The sequence below is a fragment of the Asterias rubens genome, chromosome 18 (assembly GCF_902459465.1).
Source record: "Asterias rubens chromosome 18, eAstRub1.3, whole genome shotgun sequence".
In the NCBI taxonomy this organism is placed as follows: domain Eukaryota; kingdom Metazoa; phylum Echinodermata; class Asteroidea; order Forcipulatida; family Asteriidae; genus Asterias; species Asterias rubens.
The window spans coordinates 11,000,953-11,024,612 of NC_047079.1; the positions used below are offsets into that span (position 1 = coordinate 11,000,953).

Here is a 23,660-nt window from a genome sequence, read left to right on the forward strand (position 1 = left end):
CCTTTAAACCATGGAGAGAAGCAATTACAGTCAAAGTGTCTTGCACAGGGACACAGAATTAGACCAAGACTCAAAACCAACACCCCTAAAAGATTTCAAGACATTTTAAGTACTTCACGTTTGAATACATTCTAATCTTTTCCTGTTTAAGAAGTTTTTTTCTAAACTATAATTCAACCATCAACACACAATCCTTTACACATTTATTTTGACTCATCACAAAGTTTTGACAGGTATGGGGGGGGGGGAGGGGGGAATGAAGGGCGACTAAATTATACAGCTCTGAAGACAGATTAAAAAATTATTTGTTAATCTTTCACTAATCAACGAGGTTGAAAGAACTCCTTTGGGATCCTTTATGGGTAATTCTTTGCAAGACCGCAGCAGGAACACAAAAAGATATCAATTACTTTTTACATCAATTTTTTTTTTTTCAAATACTAAGAATTATAAACCATTTGAAGGTCATACCAACATTTCCCTGTACTTTGACAAAGAAATTTACCATTCTCTATCTATATACTCCATGAACTTTCAAATATTACATACATGTGTAGCCCATTTCCAAAAACCACTAAAAATATTTCCAACAGTAAATTTTGGTATAGAAAAGGGTACATGGAAATAAAACAAATAGGGTGACACCAAACACTAGATGGCAGCAGACATCCTTTAAATGGTATACTTCTAAATATGCCAGTGTAAGTGGTGGCAGACAAACTGATAATTTTCCAAAGTTTGTAGATCTGATTGAAGTCTCTAACTTCACCAAAAAATCATTCACTGTGGAGTAATACGATCTCACTATCCCAGAACCAATCAGTAAAGACAAGCAGGGAACCATCAACAACGAACATGTACATAACATGTCACTTTGGCTGGTGACCAAATTCTGCTGAACTAAATTAGGAATATTCATTTTGGTTTTACCATCAAACCGATGTGTGTAAGCACTGTATACTCAGTACCGCTTCTGTGACTAAATCAGATGATTACTCGGGTGGGATTCGAACCCATGACCTTTGCCGCTCTGGAGCAGTGTCTTACCAACTAGACTCCCGAGATTGCCAGGTAGCTAGAGGCAGTTTGAATCCTATATTTTTTGAGTGGGTCAAATATTAGGATATTTGGAAAGTTTCACTTACCTGGAGCCAAGTGTCGATCTGTATAGACTTGATCCCTTCAACAAGAGCGTCGTAGACGTCACTACATTGTCCGTAATCGAACCATAGCGTCAAGAGACGAAGCGTGTCTTGTAGGGAATTCCCTCTCGACAGGGATATAGAACGGAAGAATCCTTGGACAGCCGGCACTGCGTACTTCTCAATGTGACTCTACAAGAACATTAAGGAACAATAAGATTGTAATAGTAGCCCTGTTTGACCCTAAATCAACTTCATTTCTCAGTATGAAAATGTAAAACATTATCCACAAATAATTTCAAAATTTCAACAATCGACGGAGTAATTTGATTTTTGTTGCTGAGCCTTAAAGCCGTTATACACTTTCGGCACAGAAAAAAAAAAAGTTCACAGATTTACAAATAACTTACAGGGTTTACAGAAGGTAATGGTGAAAGACTTCTCTTGAAATATTATTCCATGAAATGCTTTACTTTTCGAGAAAACATTAAAACAATTATCAATTCTTGTTGTCGAGAATTACGGATTTATTTTAAACACATGTCATGGCACGACGAAACGTGCGGAAACAAGGGTGGGTTTTCCCCGTTATTTTCTCCCGACTCTGATGACCGATTGAGCCTAAATTTTCACAGGTTTGTTATTTTATATATCAGTTGTGATGCACAAAGTGTGGGCCTTTGGACAATACTGTTGACCGGAAGTGTCCAATGGCTTTAACATTCACATGAACAATCTCACGAGGCCTCAAGGCCACTTCAAGGTGTGGGCTACACATCAACTATTTTTCTAGGGGCCATTTCCACCTACTACTGTGGCTGAAACAGGGTTACCCCCTTTAATACAGTCCATACAGACGCAGGCTTGGGTAGCATCAATAAAAAGCCTGGCTGGTTAAGCAGAAAGCACTACCTCCCCAACTTGACTAAGCAATCATGGTTAAATGTCTTGCTAAAAGACACAAGTGTCAAGACCAAACTCGAACCCACACTCTGCTGATCAGAATCACCAGAGATTGAATCCGGTGCTCTAAACCGCGTGGTTAATTGTCTTGCTAAAGGACAGAAGTGTCAAGACCGGACTTTAACCCACACTCTGCTTATCAGAAACACCAGAGATTGAATCTGGTGCTCTTAACCGCATGGTTAAGTGTCTTGCTTAAGGACACAAGTGTCACGACCGGACTCGAACCAACACTCTGCTGATCAGAAACACCAGAGCTTGAATCCAGGGCTCTTAACCACTAGGCCATGACACACCACAATGCTAAGTGTGGGTGGTTTGTTGGCACTTCCAAAAGAAAAAATCTGTTAGCATACTCGCTTACCATCTGAGTTGTTGTTCGTTGTTGATGCGGGGTAATCTCCGATCTTAGTTCATCCGGCGTTTCGGACAAGTCCTCCCCCTTCTTCTCCTCAGTAGGCCCCTCCCCTTCCTCTTCCTCCTCCTCATCCGTCTTGCTCTTAGGGGTGCTGGAGGACGGCTGTGCAGGTACGACTTGGAATGCCGAGCTGGGTTGATTCTTGTAGTACAAGGTGGCCTCGTAGTTCATAAACGCCCAAGAATGCCACGCCTGGTGGTGGAGAAAAGAAAAAAAAACGTTTGGAAACAAGAAATATCTTCAAGTTCTAATCTGGGCCCAATTTCATTGAGCTGCTTAAAGACACTGGACACTATTGGTAATTCTCAAAGACTAGCCTTCACAGTTGGTGGGTCTCAACATATGCATAAAATAACAAACCTGTGAAAATTTGAGCTCAATCGGTTATCGAACTTGCGAGATAATAATCAAGCCAAATACATTACCCCCAAGGGAAAAGGTAGGGTAGGGTATTCCTGAGCTATTTCACTTTGCTGATGACTACTAGCGCTGACCTATACCTTCTGCTATTAATCAGTTTTGCTAAGCAATAATTTCTGCAGATATAAGGCTGGGGCCTGTGGTTTGCCAAGCTGGGAGTCACGCTGTAAGCAAGCTGTGTCTTAAAGACAGCAGGATCAAGTATCTTGGATCCAACATTGTCCATGGTCCAATGGACCTCTTTATTTTCTGACCCTTTTTTCGTCACTGAAGTTAAATCTCAAGGCAAAACCCTGCATGAATGTTTCCCTAGCACTGTAGTTAAAGACACTGGACACTATTGGTAATTGTCAAAGACCAGTCTTCCCACTTGGGGTATCTCAACATGTATAAAATAACAAACCTGTGAAAATTTGAGCTCAATTTGGTCGTCGAAGTTGCGAGATATGAATGAAAGAAAAAACACCCTTGTCACACAAAGTTGTGTGCGTGTAGACGGTTGATTTCGAGACCTCAAATTCTAAATCCGAGGTCTCGAAATCAAATTTGTGGAAAAGTTATGGCACTTCAGAGGGAGCCGTTTCTCACAATGTTTTATACCATCAACCTCTCCCCATTACTCGTCACCAAGAAAGGTTTTATACTAATAACTATTTTGAGTAATTACCAATAGTTTCCACTGCCTTTAAGCCCCCAAAAGTAGCTAAGCACAACAGAATTATGCTTGACATTGATGCAAACTGTGCCCATTTGATTTTGCTTCGCATTTATGGCTTTCCATAGACCTCGGTTGGCAAAACCTTTGGCTGTGACGTAGCGATAGATAGGTCTAATCCATTACATTTATTTGGGCTGTCAGGTCAGTGTAGTGGTATTTTTCATTGACTTCCACGTCTAGGACTCCGGTTTTAATCCGGCTGAGCATCATGTGGATTTGGTTTTCAGTCCCTTTCTGTTTTCCACAGAATATATCTCTGGGGTTTTCCTCACAAATCTAGAACTGAATTCTCTAGTCTAGTACGGTGGTTAAGTTTGCTTTTCTGAGAGTCCTTGGATTCACATCCAATGCAATTAAATTCAGTTCAATTAAATTTTTGTTTATGTAAAAAATTACATCAGCAAATAAAAGTCAAAGACTAAAGAAACTTTGGTTCACAATTAAACCAGAATGAAAATTAAAATGAAATGGTAAAAAGTGTCCCCCTACCTTATACCAATCTCGATCATGCTCAGTGGCTTTACTGAAGTACACCAGACTGTCTTCAATGGTGTGTTGACTGGTTTCCTCCAGACTCTGCTGCCATTCACCAAGCTTCAAATAACATCTACATGGAATAGAGGGGGCAGAGTACCAGTGAACATTTGTCCCCAAAAAAAAAAAATCCGGGACCCATTTCACAGAGCTGCTTAAGCACAAAAAGTGGCAGCTTTCCAGAATAAGGTTAACAGCCAAACTACCATGTCACATGTACAATTTCTGACTGTGATCGGTCGAGTTGGTCTTTGCGAACTAACACGGTCGGCCATTTATGGGAGTCAAACATTTGACTCCCATAAATGGCTGACAGTGTTGGCCGACAGTGTTAGTTGACGAGGTAAAAGGAAAACCACGCAATTTCGAGTGATACTTGTGTGGATCATATCTTTCTAATCATATGCATTTTATAACAAACAATTACAAACGATTTTCAAAGACCAACTTGACCGATCCAAGGCAACGTGTTCCTTTAACTGCAGTGTAATCAGGGATCCCACCCCAAATTATAAAAAAAAAGATCTAGTTTGCCGATGTTGGCTGTCTCTCTGTTAGTAAATATCTTTGTTCGGGGGTGCGCGTCAGCCATTCACTGCCATGTAGCCAGGGATCACACCTAAGTTTACAAATAAAAGATTTAACCTACCTTGCCATGAGTGTTTGTAGCTCTCGACGTTCAGCTTCGTCTGAGGAGCCTAGCACGCCTTGCATGTGTTGGGTCAGTGTCGAATGCACAAAGTGATGCAAATGCTCAAACGCCTGGGACTGTAATCAAGAGAAATCAAGGATAACGTATCGATAATGGAACTGTGATTGATAAGGACAACACACCTGCAACGTCAACACATAGGCAAAGGCAGAATTCCTCAAGCTCTTAGATGGTCAAGACCCGGGCCCAATTTCATAGAGCTGCTAAGCACAAAAACTTGCTTAGCATGAAATTTCTTCCTTGATAAAAACAGGATTACCAACCAAATTTGCATCAGATTTTCAGGATAAGCAAACAACAGCTGAATACCAGTAACGAGCAACATGCAACAATGGAAATTTGGTTGGTAATCCTGTTTTTATCAAGGATGAAATTTCATGCTAAGCAAGTTTTTGTGCTTAGCAGCTCTATGAAATTTGGCCCTGTAGAGGCCATCCAGAAACATCTTGGAACTGGGTCCACCCAGCAAGACAGGCTCTGGAACCAAGCTACTAACTGCACCTTGTGAACTCTTACATTTGGAATAAAAATTGGTTTCATAATGCCTGTCATAAAAATATTGAGTGCTTTGTAATGCCTGTTGAAGAATTCCATCATCATATTTTTGGGGAGAGTCTTGCGAATTGCTCAAGTGGTAATAATTCTAGAAATTGGTTTAGGTGTTTTCTAATTTCGCCAACATTCCTACCTGTTTATCCTCCTTCCACATGTGTTTGAGGTAAGCGAAGACAACGCGAGGGTGTTTGACCGTCGTTAGAGTCTCAAAGGGCGTGTCTGGAACACTCTTAGGGTCTACCCCGAGCAACATCACCAGAGTCTTGTGGGAAAGTTGCTGTGTAAAAAAACAAAAAACAATGGTGTAAGCGAATTGAAACTTTACAAGTGGAGGTTTTAAAATTAGACTTGAGCAGGGGATATTGTAAGCTTCCAAAGAGACTGTTGGGATTATTTCTACAGATAGTTTTCAATAGATGCCAACTTTACGGAAAACTTGGGTTTTGGCTTTAAGCTGTGTCAGCACTGTTACTTTTCTACACAGCTATGGTGGTTAACGGCGAGGTCCGTTAACAGCGCCAGCCACCAACCAAGGCCATTACCACGCAGTGAAGACCGGGTCCGGCTACGCCTCAAGACAATGACCAATCATGAAAGAAATTTGATAAAGCCCCACCGGGTGCCACATGCGATATAATGCATAGCACATAGTTGTGCATTAACCCCTTTAAGGTGGAAGGCTTTTCCGGAATGCTGCGGACTGTGTATACGTGGTAAGTCGTGGAATGCAGTCTGTGGCCGGTACAGCTGTGGGGAAACAAAGGCTGCTATGCAGTCATGCGTGTAAGCCAGGCATTGAGGCCTGATAATACCGACGTTAAGGGGTTAAAAGACTATACATCAGATATATATACCATTCGTCCAGTCTTGCGGCAGAGGCTGGCATACTTGAGCCATGTGCGGAGATCATCTTGAGGATTAATGACCAGAGATCTCACTTGGATAATCCTCTGCCAATCCTCAACGTTACGCTGGCATCCCTGTCATACAAAAATCACATGAAAGTCTTCACGAAAAGGGTATAAAATTTGTGCATCCCATCTAATTAGATAGTGTAAGCGTGGGATTGTTTCCTCTTGATGCATCCCTAGGTTTTAAAATCCAATAAAGTAAAAATACTTTACAGATAAAACGGGAAAATTTACAACACCTTTTCTTTCGAAAAGAGTACATGATTTGAGTCTATTTTGGTTTATCGTCTTCAGCACGACTTTAGAATACCATGAACAGTATCTTTTGTTTTTACCCTGACACTGAAGGGTATCAAGTACAGTAAACTCAGAACATTCCCAAGTTCTGTGAAAAAAAAAACACAGGCAGGTCACTCAAATTGGATTTGAAGCAAAGACATTGGCAATGCTTAAGCAGATGTTTTAATGCTGGACCACCAAGCTAGTCCAGTGGCCAGAGGCTGTTCTTACATTCTTTTACAATTTTTCACAAACCTGTAGTCGATCCCACCACATCTGTTTGATAATATCCCGTCTCTCTGAGACCAGCTTGTATCGAATAATCTCTTCCAGTTCTGACAACATCTGAGCCGAGACCATCGCTCCGTAGGCTCGATCGTAACTCTCACCAGCCATAGCTGTCAACTCCGTGTCAAGAATATCGCGAGCCTTGTCAATGCACTAATACAAAAATACAATAAAGAATGTGTTTATGATGTCAATGGTGTACCCCCATACTTTTGAAAGTTTTTTGTTCAATTAAGCTCCGCCCCAATGCGCATTGACCAATCACAACCATTGCCGTGGACGGAGCCTAATGGATCGGTCTATTCTGAAAGCCATCATAGCCCAGCTTGGAGACTGCAGCCTGTGTTGCTCAGTATGTGGCAGGCCTCGAAACAACCTACGGTACCCACAGTAAATGTCGTAGTGCCCCGTGCTTTGGCTGTGGTGCCCTTTGCAAGGTTTTTAGTACAAATATAAACTTTCTTCATAGAAGTGCCCCTTACCAGATACCCCCGCAAGAACAAAAATCAAGGCTTGACTATTCTTTGCACACAGACTTTTACGAACCTGTTGAGCTTGTCCAAAGTGATCCTGGTGCACGGCCAAGACGGCACGGTAGAACGCCCCGTCGTACGACTCCCGAGGGATCAAGCAGGAATATTCCTCCATGCTGTCCCAGTTGCCTAGCCCCCATGCTGCTGCGGCGGCCATCCGGGCCATCTGCTGCCGGCCGTCATCGGAAACCATCGGCCACCTCTCACAGGCAAGATCATGGAGCTGCCGCCTAGACAATCCAAAGGAAACATAATAATAACTAATAATAACTAGTTCTTATATAGCTCATTTAACACTAATGTAATGCGCTTTAGATTAGTGCCCTCGTCATTCAATCAATCAATCGACCGCAGAGACAGCAAGGGTCTGTCGTGCCGATCTCGTCGCGGCGATCTTTTGGTCATTGGGCAAATAATATTCCTCAAATATTTCTCAGCTCCCTGGGGAGTATACAGCCCTGAGCTGCCGTGGCGCTGAGAAGGCTTTTTCAAACTCAATATCAACCTCTACCCTTACATGTACCCTTTTATAACCCTGGGTGAAGAGAAGCAGTTATACTAAAGCATCCGGGATTCAAACCCACACTGATGACTAAACCACTAGAACTTTAATTCAGTATTCTAAACTGCTCGGCCATGACACCGCATGACGAATCGTAAATGAAACCTTACCAGTCTCCAAGAGCTTCCATGCAGCGCATCCTTCCAATAGTCAGATCAAAATCATCTGGGTCTTCCTTTTGCTTCTTCTCATATGCAGCGAGGGCGTTGTCCCAATCGTGCAGTTTCTCGTACCACGTCTCTTGGATTTGCTGAATGTCCAAATTAAAAGTTAACAATCAGTAAAGACCGTATTGAATAAACATGTTTTTGCTATGAAAGTCGCCATCTTGTAGGTCGAACCGTATGCGCGTCCAAACGCGTACATCAATGAAGCACGCAGCACTCCCGGTTAGATTTCTACAGCACATGCACGCACACACCCACGCGCACAGACGCCATCTTGAAGGGCAGATATTTAAACGATGAGGTCATATTATATCTGATTATGGTGGTATGCCTGTTCTCATGTAAAGCATAATCAGTTTACTAGTGCAAAAATAAAATGGAACTTTGAAAAGAAAATATACTAACCAGTTCCGCTCTGTTGATGTAATTCTTCATTGCGTACTGCAGGACACCATAAGCAGCCTCTGGTTGATGAAGCTTGTTGTTTATGCTAAAGATTACAACAAACAAATCAGAGAAATATTTGGAACACAGTGGAGCAAAAAGGGCCTTATCAGGCCACCTTCAAGTTAAATTTTCAAGTCATTAGCCCCCGAGGTTACAACTGGAAAACACTGTTACACTGTACTCATTTTATTTGTCTCTCAAAGACACTGGACACTATTGGTAATTGTCAAAGACCAGTCTTCTCATATGGTGTAAAATAACACACTTGTGAAAATTTGAGCTTTTGTCGTCGAAGTTGCGAGACAATAATGAAAGAAAAAACACCCTTGTCACACGAAGTTGTGTGCTTTCAGATGCTTGATTTCGAGACCTCAAATTCTAAATCTGAGGTCTCGAAATCAAATTCGTGGAAAACTACTTCTTTCTCGAAAACTACGTTACTTCAGAGGGAGCCGTTTCCCACAATGTTTTATACTATCAACCTCTCCCCATTACTCGTTACCAAGTAAGGTTTTATGCTAATAATTATTTTGAGTAATTACCAATAGTAGTATAGAATATTTTGAGGGACTACAAAATATCTGAGGCCATCACTCTGTTTTCTCACTGAAATCTGGCCCGTAGTTACAACAAGTGATTTCCACCAAAATAACCAAAGAAGCAAAATACCGCAGTCATGTTTAACTTGGTCCTCACCTGATGAGAGCTTCTAGTATTTCAGTGTTTGGTCCACGGTTGAACTCCTCTTCCTTGTAGTGGAGTGCCTTAGCGTACGCTCTGCATTTTGAAGCACATTCCCCTAACAGAATTGTATTCAGAGGTAGCGGACCCTGGCAGGGGTTTAATCAATAAAAGTAAAATAAGTAACAATGTTATTCATAAATAGCTGGTATAGTTTAGCAATTCTTATTGTTCTAGAGCAGACCTTGTGGTCATGTTTAAACGTACAATATAAACAAGTATGGAGTGTTTACACATGGCAAGGGGCAATTGAAACAACTCATGGTGCTTTCTGAGGATTGCATAGAGCAAGCAGACAAGCAAGTTTCAATTTTGCATTTTGGAAGAAAACCCTAGAAAAGCTCTTAAGGTAAAGTATCTTGCTCAAGGGCACAAGTGTCAAGACCGGGGCCCCTTTTCATGAAACCTGTAAGGACAAAAACTTGCTTAGCATACAAAACCTTGCTTAGCAAAAAAAGAGTTACCAGCCAGAATACCATACAGATATCATTGCTGCGACTGGTACCCTAGTCATTTCTTGCAGAATGAAATTGGGACCAGGACTCAAACCCACACTCTGATGGTCAGAAACACCAGAGCTTGAGTCAGATGTGCTTGACTGCTCAATGACAATACGCTAACCTTACCTTGTCAGAGTGTTCCATGAATTCGGCAAGATTCAGCAGAATCTGAACAATCTCTGGGATATCTTGAGACGTCAGAGCCTTCTGCAAACTCTGAATGAGTCCGTCTTGATCCGTCTCTGTCAGCTCCGACCAACAAGAAACAAATGCAGCGTTGAACAAATCCCTTCAAAATAAATATATACAAATCCCTTCAAAATAAACAAAGAATGATTGTAGGATTTGAAACATGAGCTGCTTGATGAATTTCATTGCTAAGCAAACATTGAGTAGGGCATTAGTCCCAAAAATGTAAACCTAACATAAATTTGGCTGATAACCCATTTCTTCACACAAAAGCAATGCTTAGTTATGCTAAGCAAGTTTTTGTGCTTACAGGCTTTATGAGATTGGGCTCTAGTCTCTAATACTAAGCGCATAAAGAGTGTGTTTTGGCGGTACAGTACCAAATCCATGAAAATTCTCCACTGTATGGTAACCCAATGCCCAAATGTTTGGAGTCTGTGGTATGCCTGGTCTCATGCTAAGAGTGTGCAGTTTATTGCCACTTTCAAAAGACAAAAATTCTTACAGCATAAAGAAAACGGTTTACATGTATGGTTAGTGTCAGGGGTCATGGTTCGAGGGTCATACCTTGCCAGGGTGTTGTAGGCTTGAGCGAGAGCCCAGCAGGATCTTAGAGCATGAGATGGTGACTCCTTGAGTAACTCAACACTCAATCTCCGCAACCACTCAACCCAGTCATCACGAGACACTCGGCGAGTAACTGCCCAGGCCTGTCAAAACAAAAAGCAGATGATGAGCCACTAAATAAAAATGTGGTTTCGATGAGTATTTTTCTCAGAGAGATCAACGTATTTTTTTCAGAGAATGAGTAAAAACTATCGCTACGGGAAAGCTCCATTAAAGAAAGAGGCTAGAAGAAAACATCCTTTTCTTCTGACAACTAACACCTGTTATCTTTATGTAATTCCTTTTCCAAACACTGGACCTAACTGGATAATGCATAAACCAGTAGGGCTGTCGACTGTCCCAGGCAGATTGACTGCTCATCCATTAAGTTTAATGACCCAAGTAGTTCAATGTTAACACACCCACTGATGAAAAAGGAGCTTTGCAATTCACGAGACTTCACTACTGCCGAGGAGTAGATTTTCGGGAGGCTTCTCAGTTCTGAAATGAACTATCCTGCTTTTGCACTACAACCTGGGCCCAATTTCATAAACCCTTTAAGCACAAAAATTTGCTTAGCCTGAAATTTCTTCCTTAATAAAAACAGGATTTCCAACCAAATTTTCACGTGATTTTCAGGATAAGCAAACAACAGCTGAATGCCAGTAACAAGCAATATGCAACAAATTAAAATTTGGTTAGAAATCCTGTTTTTATTAAGGAAGAAACTTTATGCTAAGCAAATTTTCGTGCTTACAGGCTTTATGAAATTGAGCCCTGGCAGGAAGGTAGGCAATCGGCCAAGACTTACTACTTTCGCTTAGTGGATCAAGGGGACTTCTAGTTATTAACTTCACTACCACGGAGTGAGTTCTTAAAGACACTGGACATATGTGGTTGATGACAAAGACCAGTCTTCTCACTTGGTGTATCTCAACATATGCACAAAATATCAAGCCTGTGAAAATTTGAACTCAATTGGTCGTCAAAGTTGCGAGATAATAATGGAAGAAAAAACACCCTTGTTACACGAAGTTGTGTGCTTTCAGATGCTTAATTTCGGGACCTCAAAATCTTAATCTGAGGTCTCGAAATCAAATTCGTGGAAAATTACTTCTTTCTCGAAAACTACGTTACTTCAGAGGGAGCACAATGATTTATACCACCAATAGCTCCCCATTACTCATTACCAAGTAAGGTTTTATGCAAATAATTATTTTGAGTAATAACCAATAGTGTCCACTGCCTTTTAAGAGGAGTTTCGGTTTTTGCTACAGCAGGTCTCATTTTTCAAGTTCTGCAGAGGAGTTTCTTTCTTACCTTGGTCAGATTATTTGTCTTGACGTGGAGTTTCTTGAGACTAACAGGTTCCATCCCGGCGTTTCCATCGTCCTTCTGGGTTGCTTTCTTGGCCTTTGTTCGCATCAACAAAATCTCATCCTCGGCGATTGAGTTTCCCTGAAAAAAGGTGAACCATTCAATTGAAAAAGTGGGGCTAACATTCAGATTTCATAAAGTGTACTTGTCTTTAGGCCAGTAGTCATTGTGCAGTTTGTTGTCAGGCACCAAGAGAATGGTACAGTCCAAACCTGTCGGAACGTCTTCATGCACACAGAGAAAGATATTTTGTGGGAAATTTCAAAGAGAATACTTTCTGATTGGTATTATTAAGGATACATGTACATCTCTATGGTATTGAAACCATGAGACATCCAAAAGTAACCGACTCTTTAACCCTTAGATACCTGTGTAGAGAAGTTGAAGAAATGCAAGTTTTAGATGTGGGAGGGAACAAAATCATAAGGAAATCCACACAATAAGGTAGGAACTGAAAACCCCATCCACATGGAAGGCTCTGGTCTGATCTGGGATTTGAACCAGGGCCCAAGAGGAGAAAGGCAGTAAAAAAAAAAAAAAAAAAAACAATGAGCAAAACCGAGGTAGAGACATTTGGCCACTTACCTTGATAATTTTCAGCACCAGAGTCTCATACTTCTGATGGCTGATTCGATGTTTCACCAACACCTTGTTAACCATCGGGACGAAGATCTGGTATTTCTTGCCCAGTTGGAGGACGAGGGAGGCAAGGGTATCCATGGCGATGATACGCAACTCGGGGGTGGTGTCTAAGGAGCGAACCAAGGGGTGGATGATGCGGGAAGCGAAATCGGTGAAGTCGAGGGTTCCGCATAGGAGATCGATGGTCTCAAGAGCGGTTCTGAAGAAGAAAAAAAATAAAAAATATTTTGTTGATTGGCATAATAAATTTTAAATAGAACAACTGATCAACTTTGAAAACTTTATTTTAATTCAATTCCTTCCCATATTTATACACTCTGTTTAATTTATCAACAATTTCAAATTCCATTAAAGTGGTCGTTCCAACATCAAATTGTTTTGGTGTAAAAATTATGAGATACAGCTTCTTTATGGGAACTTCATGTGGAAATTAGTGCCGGTCAAAATAAACAAGATCTGTTTATAAATCAGTCTGTTGAAAGAGAAGTCTTTATTCAAATCAAAAGTGTGAATTAAATGTATCGACAGTTAAAATACTGTAAGAGTTAACTCTATGCTTACCTCTTGACTGGCATGGGGATGTCGTTTGAGTCAAACAGTTTCACCACCGGTGGCAAAAGTAGATGAAGGTAATCGTCTAAGTTGGCACCAAACTTCTGCATAGCTTTCAGAAGCTAAAACAACAAGAACATTTCCAACAATGAAAAAAAATCTTTTAAAAACAGTTGGAGTGATGAGTCTGAACGGTTTAGTGCATTGGTCTCAAGTTCTGGGCCCAATTTCATAGAGTTACTTAATCAGAAAATGTTGCTTTTAATTTTTCCGCTTCGCAGAAGTTGTACACATAAAATTAAATTGGGCCCGGGTGACGTCAATGGGTGGGTTCGGGTCCCAGTACTTGTGTCAAACATAGTTCGTTTAACTTAAATTATTTCCTTTCTTTATGCAAGTTCCGCCCAAACAAGGCTAAAGCAACTCTCGGTAAGGGGCAAAAAGACAAAAACATTTAAGATGAAAATAACTGAGATTTTGAGAAAATCCTTCTATCAGTAAAAAATCCTGAAGAATTTCATATCTAGCCCTCTCTCAGCATGTAGGGTGTATAGTTTATATGACTATTATTGGTTTATTAAAAATGCAAAAATTGGCGGCCAAAAAGCTGAATTGCGGATGCATATATACAAAAAGCCATTTAAGTTAAACAGACACATTTTACACAAGGGAGCGGGTATACACAATTTCCAAAAAGGCACTACAAAACCCAAAAACGAGATTAGACATAAAACGAACAGTCAATTAAAAAAAAAAAAAAAACTTTAATGTACACATATGTATTAATTGTTTGTTTTATTAATAATATTTTGTTTTACCTTTGTTGTGACCATCCGCCCCTGGCTGTTATCATGCATGAAGACACGCAGCATTTGAGGAACGATGCGTGGGAGGTAAAGCTTAAATTCACCCCCGAGGGCCACCACGGTCTGCTCCACTAACTGAATCACAGTGTTCTGCAGGGGACTGTTTACTGTCCAGAAATCCTGGAAATTGTAACAAAATAGACAACAGTCTTCTTTAATAACAGAAGAAGAAATAAAGGTAACAAGATATCAAGAGAGTAAGAAATCAAGAAATCATGTTTTTATGAAATCAAGAAACCAAGAAATCAAAAAATCAAGAAATCAAGAAATCAATAAATCAAGTAATCAATATTTTAGGAAATAAAGAAAATAAAAAAATCAAGAAATCAAGAAAACAGGAAACAAAGAGGACTAGATATCAAAAAAAAAAACAAACAAACAAACAAACAAACAAACAAACCCCCAAAATCAATTTTTTTTAGACATTCAACATCAAAACTAGAATCTACAAATAAATCAAGAAACAAAAGAGGAGATTTTTCCTGATTCACACACTCTCACAAGCAGACAGATTATGACCACAAAATCAGCATGAAATTCTTACGGCCATGAAAGCAGGAGTAAAATAGATCGTACTCACTCTGATAAGATCAAAGATATCATCCAGATAGTTCCTGATATGCTGTTTGACGATCGAGATCATGATGCCTAGTTGCTGGAACAGAAACTGCATAAAATGAAAAGAATGTTATAGGGGCTATTTTTTGTATTTTAACCATACACTGACATACACTTGGTACTTTACCCCCGAGTCCTTAGAAAAAATCAACAGGCAAATAAATCAAATGGGATTCAAACCCATGACCTTTTTAGTCAGGTTGGTCTGGTCTGTTAGTCGGTCAGGTCGGTGGGTCAATCAGTCGGGTTAGACAGTCGACTGATGAGGTCAGTGAGGTTGGTTAGGTCATTCAGGTCAGTCAGGCTGGTCAGTCGGCCGGTTGGTCAATCAGGTTTGTCAATCAGGTTTGTCAAAATCGATCAGGTCAATCAGGTGGGTCACTTCGGTCGGACAGGCTGGTTAATTGATTGATTGATGGGCTTACCTCTCTTATTCCTGCATCGCTCGTGCGAATAACATTCAGGTACGTCGGCATAATCTGCGGAAGGAACTGCACGCATTTCACTCCAAGGCTCTTGAAGATGAACGTAATCCCCTGGACGACTCCGGTGTGGTGATTGGCCAATGAGGAGTCTCGCATGATGCGCATCAGTGTTGCTATGGCAACAGCCGGATAAAACTCCTCCAGAGTGGCGCTGCCCATGTTAACTAGCATCTCACTCGCGGTGTACTCCCCTATCATAAAAACCAAAGACGTGAAATTTTTAGCTGGTACATGTTGGTGGCAGCAGATCCAACCATTTTGTTCTGATGCTCACACTCCAATAACGGATGCCCTCATAGGACTGACTAGCACTTTGCAACGAATAAAATCACTCCCGAAGTAGACCGATGGATAGAAATGCTTGGCATAGGCCACCATCGTGAAGTCAAACAATGTTAAAGCCATTGGACCCTTTCGGTACAGAAAAAAACCCAAAAGTTCACAGATTTACAAATAACTTACAGGGTTTACAGAAAGTAGTGGTGAAAGACTTCCCTTGAAATATTATTCCATGAAATGCTTAACTTTTTGAGAAAACAGTAAAACAACATCAATTCTCGTTAGCGAGAATTACGGATTTATTTTAAACACATGTCATGACACGGCGAAACGCGCGGATACACGGGTGGGTTTTTCCCGTTATTTTCTCCAGACTCCAATGACCGATTGAGCCTAAATTTTCACAGGTTTGTTATTTGATATAGAAGTTGTGATACACGAAGTGTGGGCCTTGGACAATACTGTTTACCGGAAGGGTCCAATGGCTTTAACAACCTGCACTTGTGTGCACACCGTAAACAAAATTCTCAGACATGATAAGTCTTCTTTTGAACCCAGTGAGGGGACTGTTTCAGTTGATGAGGTCATACGCAAGAGGTTTACTTTTTTTGTATGCGAGTCGCCCAAAACAAGGCTAAAAAGCCACTCTAGGTTAAGGGCTACAAGGAAGAAAACATAGACATGCAGAAACTCAGTGGAGCTGAAGGTTTTAAAAGATGGAGATCATAGGATCACACTGTGTCATAACCAATGAACTTGTGCTCCTTTTAACTTTACATGCAAAGTTTCCAATCTTATTTGTGGGTGCACGCCTTGAACTTCTCTCTTGAAGGCGCACAGCAGTTTTCCTTTGTTAAGGGGCACTTCTTTGAAGAAATAGTAAGTTTTTATTTGAACCTTGCAGAGGGCACTACAGCAACTGCTGTGGGCTGTAAGGCTGGGGGTGTCGTGGGTTATTTCGAGGCCTGTGGGCGACTTACCTTCAGTTCCAATCTTGACCTCTGAGATACTCAAGGCTGCACCTCCCTCACCGTGGCTGTCTACAAACCCTTGATTGACTTTATGTTTGTATGGGTCTAAGGCTCCCAGTAGACCCAGCACTCGGATGGTCTGAAGAATAAGAAAAATAACATTGGGTTGAGCATAGAGTAATTGACTACAAAACGGCTTGAAACCTGTGACCTCCAGACTATTGTGTGTAAGGATCTAAGGCTCACAGAAGACCCAGCACTCGGATGGTCTGAAGAATAAGAAAAATAATATTGGGGTGAACATAGAACAATTTACTGCGACTATTTATCTCAAATATCAAGTAATAAACTAATAAAATAGACTCACCTCTCTGCGGATGTTAGGAGACTGCTCAGTCTTCAAGAAGTTCAGAAGTACGTCTAATAAGTTGGAATATTTCTTGTAGGGATGAACGACAGACCCTGTGCTTTCAACAAGCTGTCCCAGAGTCCACAAGGCAACCTAACAAAACAGATTTAGGTAGAAGGTATAATAAATCATTGGGAATGGCTGAACAAACAAAATAGGAAGGATCCTAGTAAATCAGCCATTGGAGTTAGGGTTTAAACAGGGCTCAAATTTTGGGAGAAAAACCATAAGATACTAAACTTACTCAACGATGCTAAACTTACTGGTCACAGGTCTGCAGTCTAGTTTTAAGTTCGAGCCCTGTTTAAAGGACTTGTAAGAAGTCCATCGATTGAAGAGAGTATTTGTACAAGGAAGATGAACTGATTAATGTTCTTACCTCTCTCTTCCTGAGTGACGCAGAGTCTTGTAACATGTCTAGAATGATGGGGCAGAGTTCATCCATCCACTTTCTCATCTCGATACCACTCACCTGGCAAACCAATTAGGATATCAGGGATTGAAAACACCACACAGAGATTGTAGCTGAACCAACCAGCTAGAATGCCTGGTGACATAAAGCTTTCTAGGGTATCAACGTGCTTTATGGTTTGTACTTTTTCTATCAAATCTACATGGTGAAGTTAAACCTTAGGATTGTCAGGGGTGTGGGTGTTGGGTGGGGGGTGTTCTATATCTTAAAGAGGAGCTTGATGTTCTTAACGCTGCAGCAACGACGGGCCAAGTAAACCGAACATGGGCAGTTATTAACAAAATCCCTGGAAAGAACAAGGCCAATAGGGATGGCACCCAGTTAAAAAACACAAAAGATCTACTATCAGAGTGGCAGGCATACTTCAAAGGCCTCTTAAAGGAACACGTTGCCTTGGATCGGACTAGTTGGTCTATAAAAAGCGTTTGTACCCGTTTTTTATAAAGTGCATATGGTTGGAAAGATGTTTTAAAAGTAGAACACATTGATCCACACAAATTTGCCGCAAAATTGTCGCGGTTTTCCTTTTACTCTGCGAACTAACAAGGTCGGCCATTTATGGGAGTCAAAAATTTGACTACCCCCAAAAACATTTTTCTCCCATAAATGGCCGACCGTGTTAGTCGACGAGGTAAAAGGAAAACCGTGCAATTTAGAGGCATGTTTGTGTGGATCATTGATTTCTACTTTTACAACATCTTTCTACCCATATGCATTTTGGTTACAAACGCTTTTCAAAGACCAACTCGACCGTTCCAAGGCAACGTGTTCCTTTAAATGCAGAGCCAGTACATCCAATGAAATTGCCAGATCAAATAGGATATCAGGATTGAAAAAGTCCACACAGAGATGGTAGCTCAATATATATTAACTCCAAAAAAATCAACCAGAATTTTGTGAACAAGAGCAGATTCAAAATGAGAAGAAAAAATACCTCATACAGTTTACCAATAACTGAACTGTTTGAGTTTGAAAACGCACTTTGATAAGATTTATCGCATTTGTAATATGGGCTCTTACCTGAGCCTGCTCTCCGATTGCAGCCAGGACGTTTATAACCACACTTGGGTTTGGATCTGCCTCCTTCAGTTTCGGAATCAGAGCCTGATCAAGAAAAACAGACAGGAGTTACCAAATATTTGATATTAAACTATTTCTGTGACGTCACTCTATTGTTGAAAGTGTGGATTATTTTTACAAATCTACACTTAACTATAGACTCGTTACCGTGAATAGACTCTAAAGTATAGATTCGTGAATACAATGTAATCGCCTTCGGCTCGTACATTCTACAATGTTCTATTCACGAATCTACACTTTCTCCTTAACTTAACACTTTTTAATTGACAAATTTCATTAATCTTTGTTTCCTTTTCATTTATCTATTCTGGCTGTGAAGCCAAGAACTCTCACACTCAGAAAAGTGAACTTAGGCCGTGTCCGAAACGGCGACTTCGGCTACAGCTACGGCTAGATCGCGCGCCTCTGCCTATTCTTCAACACTGGTAGACGCGCTGATCTAGACGTAGCTGTAGCCGAAGTCGTCATTTCCGACACGGCCTGAATCACTGTAACTAGCCATGAACCTCATGAGAAGACAATGGAGTTTCAGCTTATAGACCCGGGAGGAAAACCTCAGGAAAGCTATTATGGTGAATTATTATGCTAAAGGACACAAGTGCAACGACTGGGGCTCGAGCCAACACTCTGCGGATCAAAAACAAGAGTTTGAGTCCAGAGGTCTTGACCGATCTCCCACGACACGCAATTTGTGCCGACACATACATATACTTTTTATATTTTTTTCAAACAATATCAACGTTCTTGTTTCTTTTACCTTGAGGATAGGTTCCATGTAGGGTCTGATCAGCCGTGGTGCGTTGGAGACTAAATGAGCTAACATCCTAGCACTTTGCTCCTTGTTACGTCCTACTCCACTATGCTCCAACTCTGTTAATATCTGGAATACAATTTGAAAACGGTTCCGGTGTAAAAGCTTCCTCATGGAAATGGTCACACAAATATTTGTTTAAAATTCTATTTGTTCAGATTGCAACACTTTGTACGTTGTGTATTAAGCTTGTGACTGGTATCCTGCTCACTTCTGCTAAGCAGAAAGTCATCAAGTTCAATTTACAGCTTAAGCAGCTCTATGAAACTCGGCCCAGAACTTTATTTGTCGGAAAACATGTTTGAATGATTGACAGGATGAGAGAGTTTAAATATTTTTTGAGTAAATCCACATGTTACAACTTTCTGTTTCATAACAGAAGAATGAAGAACTACATGTAACAATAATAACCAGTTTTTATATCACGCTTTTCACATCTGGAGGGCATCTAAAAGCGCTTCCAAAATTATAACCCCTGGTCACTGGGCCTTAATTCATTCCTTAAACCATCTCAGCTCCCTGGTGGGGAGTATGCAGCCTGTGCAACATTAATATGAAGAAAAATGTACATCAACCATTGAAAAATAGTATCACCCAAGAAGGGGAAAATGTGTACTTCCAAACATACCTGAATTAATGTCTTACGTAGAGACGGCATAACAAATGCTGGGTTAAGATTACTCAGTCTACCGATGGTACACATGGCTAGCTCTCGGATCTCAAATATCTCATCATGAAGCGCAACAAAGAGGGCGCCGAGGTTCTCGGCTTGCGCAAGGTGACCATCGAAACGATCATCGAGCGATGCAAGGACGCAGTAACGAATGTCTGGATCTGAAAGGGTTTTGTAGAAAGAGAGGAAATTGTTAAAGAGTAAATTCAACAGCGGAATTAACAAATCTATTTTTCTATATGATGTTCACTTCTTTATAAGTTTTATTTGTATTTGTTAAAGTACAGTACTTTTATTCATCCAACATCACAATCGGTGTTTGCTGTTCACTTCTTTAGTGACTAGCCAGCAGGACCAGTTTAGCTTGTCATTTCACTATTCTGTTATCTTTATCACTAGTCAATATTTCAAATGAAATAGCGATGCTTTTTTTCAATACTGAACAAGCCAGCCAGGGCCCAATTTCATAGAGCTGCTTAAGCACAAAATTTTGCTTAAGCAAACAATTCCTTGCTTAGTAAAATCAGACTACCGGCCAAGACTCCACTCTATTGTTATGCTAAGCAAACAACAGCTAAATACCACTCACAAGCAATGCATATGGCATGAAATTTTTGCCAGTAACATGTGTAAAAAAAGCAAGCTATTTTCGTGCTTAAGCAATTTGTTTGCTTAAGCAGCTCTATGAAATTGGCCCCAGACCACTTGGAGTGTATTATGACTGGTCCTTTGGTGTTTTAACATAACATTAATTTAGCACTAAAAAATAAGAATAGAAATTGAGAACAATTTTCACCATGGATTCGAACTGAGGTCAACAGAGGGGGTGAAAGGCAGGGAAATATACCACCAAGCCAACCTCTTGAAAAATGGAAATTGTGATTAATGTTACGAGTCAGAAAACCGACGTACCTGAGTCAGTGATAGCAACAACGAGTAGTTTACTGAGTACATCCGCAACCACTTGTATATTGGTAGTACTCACTGGGTGAGGGCGATTAGAACGAAGCTACAAAAGAATAAATCAAAATTTTGAATTTTGTCACATTTGACTTCACTCCTTCCTTTATTGTATTTAACTTATGAAAAACATGGTGTGTCTGCAGATATTTTATCGAGGGCAAGTTAAACAACACAAAGTTCCAACAATCCAGGCCTGAAACTACATGGGGGCCACAATGGCCTCTGTTGCCCCTGGTATAGGCCTTGGTGCCACTTCAAAAAATTTGTATAGATTTTAAGATTTTCTAATGAAAGCGCCGTTTGCAAAAGTGCAAGGCCACAATCATGGGTAAACATTTTTCCTCGTCCACATTATGAGCGAACAGTTTGAAAACCACTGATGTAGCAGTTATCTCAATGTTATTTATTTATCCATTACCATCGCTGTGTCAATGATGAATGAAAGGTCATTGAGTTTGTCAAATACAAGATCTGCAAATAACTAATAACAGGCCTGATACTTCAAGGAGGCAACAAAGGCGATTGCCTCCGTGTCCCCTGGTCATTGCCTTGGTGCCCTTAAAATGCTCCAATACAAATTTGCAATTTCATCATAGGGTGCCCTATACCAAGAAGAAAATGCCTTGGTGCCCTTGCCCTTTCAAAAACGAAGCATACAGCCCTGTAATAATATATAATGAATAGGGTAGATGGCCTTAGCTTTCGATCCAATCCGGACCTTCTTCAGAGGCATAAAACAAGTACAAACAAATACATATCCATTTATAGAAAAAGAGAGGGGGAAAGGGATTAAGGAAAGGATCCAGATATATATATATGTTGTTCATTTTGATTTCAAATAAAAAATGGCCTTGCCCTCCTAAAGATGAAAGTCTAGGCGGAAGTTCCTTACTTACATTGATTGAAGGCTGCAGGAGTTGTGCACAGGTTCTAGCAGCCTTAGCCCGTATCTCTTTATGCTCACTAGAGAGAAAATGGTCAGCGCAATGACGGACAAACTGAGTCAAGGAGTGACCCTCGAAATCAAAGCTTCCTAGGGTCTGCAGAGCCAGGACTGTGCTGGTTATGTCTCCAAAGTCTGTACCTCCTTGGTTTGAGCCTTGGAACAAAAAGATTCAAAACGTTTCTTGGAGGGCCGAGGAAAAGTTTTCTAATATTCATCCTACTATTCATATTTGCCAGCGAGCTAAAACACAAATTGAACCATTCAACTGCTTTTGGTTGCTAATAATTTGTTGATTTTGATTTAATTTTTTCGATTCATCGATGACACTTCAACCACACATCAACAACATCATTCGTCTGTCATCATACCACATCAGGAATATAGGAAAGATTTGCAAGTACTTGGACAAAAGTGCCACTGAATAGGTCATTCATGCATTTGTTACTTCTCGCCTTGACAACGGCAATGCTCTTCTATACAGTCTTCCTAACAACCAGATTTCCTGTCTTCAACGCCTCCAAAATACCGCTGCCCGCATTGTGACACTGTCTAGGAAATCTTCTATCACCCCCCATTCTGAAACAACTACACTGGCTCCCTATCTCTCAACGAATCATCTTCAAGCTGATGCTCACTGTCCACAAAGCACTTATTGGCAAGGCTCCCCACTATATTTCTGAACTTCTTCAAGTGTACACTCCATCAAGGAATCTTCAATCAAGTTCCATGCTTCTTCTCATTGAACCCAAGAACAACCTACCAGTTAGAACGCCTGGTGACATGAGGCCCTTTGGAGTGCCCGGATGCTTGAGTGGTTTATTCATCAAGACGAGGGAGAGCATCTTCAGCAGACCATCTTGAATATCTTTCTTGAGATGAGGAATCTGCTGAGCTAGGTCATGCAGGGAGGCAGTCAGAGCAGGGCTGCATCAAAGACACAAAACAGTATTGATTTATTTATCTATTTTGTCTTACTTAAAGGCACTGGACAATAATGGTAATTACTAAAAGATATTTGTTAGCATCAAAACTTTGCACTGAGCAACGGAGAGCTGTTGATAGTATAAAACATTGTTGAGTAACTACCTTCTTCATTCAACAATACAAACGTCATGCCCTAAACTGCCAACAGCTAGCATAGGTTCCAGTATATCTTTGACATAGTGCTCCTTTAAATGTTCAAGTACAATTTACATTATCCTTATTAAAGTGACAAACTGTCTTGCTCTTACAATACTATAAACTCCCTACCTGAGACTAACAGCTAGCATAGGTTCCAATATATCTTTGACATAGTGCTCCTTTAAATGTTCAAGTACAATTTACATTATCTTTATTAAAGTGACAAACTGCCTTGCTCTTACAATACTATAAACTCCCTACCTGAGACCAACAGCTAGCATAGGTTCCAGTATATCTTTGACGTCAGCATAGATGTTGCTCCCTACGGCTCTAGCCAGCATACTAATACAAGTGAAGACTGATGGGTCTACTGGACTCGTTTTATGTTTCCTACATTCATAAAACAATGATTTATTACATCCAGCAGCACAAAAAGCGCCAATAACTATAACTAGGATGAATAAGAACAAGACGAGGTGTTAAGTTTTAGATGTGGGAGGAAATTCCCAATGGGGAAAACCCCCACGATCAAGTAGAGACTGAAAACCCAATCCACATGGAAGGCTCCGGTCTGAGATGGGACTCGAACTGGGTCCACAGAGGTGAAAAAAGGCTCTGAAAAAACCCACTGAGCCAACCTGATAATGTTCAGATGTTTGAATGTTCAGAATTTAAAAACACAAAGGGGGTTAACATGTTTACAAATGCC

The 23,660-nt window shown here is 40.6% G+C and overlaps 1 protein-coding gene across 1 annotated transcript in view; it reads right to left on the minus strand.

Annotated features, from left to right (window-relative positions):
* Window positions 1-267: 267 nt before the first annotated feature.
* Window positions 268-23,660, minus strand: part of LOC117302663 (serine/threonine-protein kinase mTOR-like) — a 38,349-nt gene continuing 14,956 nt past the window's right edge. Inside the window, exons 13-42 of the mRNA XM_033786646.1 lie at window positions 23,213-23,341; window positions 22,590-22,753; window positions 21,780-21,982; window positions 20,833-20,929; window positions 19,876-20,081; window positions 19,194-19,316; window positions 18,377-18,460; window positions 17,264-17,356; window positions 16,843-16,977; window positions 16,485-16,614; window positions 15,166-15,416; window positions 14,703-14,789; window positions 14,075-14,242; window positions 13,266-13,378; window positions 12,648-12,903; window positions 12,006-12,143; window positions 10,647-10,789; window positions 10,017-10,179; window positions 9,346-9,479; window positions 8,608-8,692; window positions 8,146-8,285; window positions 7,487-7,703; window positions 6,908-7,093; window positions 6,317-6,442; window positions 5,596-5,739; window positions 4,845-4,963; window positions 4,151-4,268; window positions 2,470-2,715; window positions 1,146-1,334; window positions 268-282 (exon numbers count right to left, since the gene is read on the minus strand). Coding sequence (XP_033642537.1) covers window positions 268-282; window positions 1,146-1,334; window positions 2,470-2,715; window positions 4,151-4,268; window positions 4,845-4,963; window positions 5,596-5,739; window positions 6,317-6,442; window positions 6,908-7,093; window positions 7,487-7,703; window positions 8,146-8,285; window positions 8,608-8,692; window positions 9,346-9,479; window positions 10,017-10,179; window positions 10,647-10,789; window positions 12,006-12,143; window positions 12,648-12,903; window positions 13,266-13,378; window positions 14,075-14,242; window positions 14,703-14,789; window positions 15,166-15,416; window positions 16,485-16,614; window positions 16,843-16,977; window positions 17,264-17,356; window positions 18,377-18,460; window positions 19,194-19,316; window positions 19,876-20,081; window positions 20,833-20,929; window positions 21,780-21,982; window positions 22,590-22,753; window positions 23,213-23,341 — 4,402 coding nt within the window. The remainder of the gene's footprint in view (window positions 283-1,145; window positions 1,335-2,469; window positions 2,716-4,150; window positions 4,269-4,844; window positions 4,964-5,595; window positions 5,740-6,316; window positions 6,443-6,907; window positions 7,094-7,486; window positions 7,704-8,145; window positions 8,286-8,607; window positions 8,693-9,345; window positions 9,480-10,016; window positions 10,180-10,646; window positions 10,790-12,005; window positions 12,144-12,647; window positions 12,904-13,265; window positions 13,379-14,074; window positions 14,243-14,702; window positions 14,790-15,165; window positions 15,417-16,484; window positions 16,615-16,842; window positions 16,978-17,263; window positions 17,357-18,376; window positions 18,461-19,193; window positions 19,317-19,875; window positions 20,082-20,832; window positions 20,930-21,779; window positions 21,983-22,589; window positions 22,754-23,212; window positions 23,342-23,660) is intronic.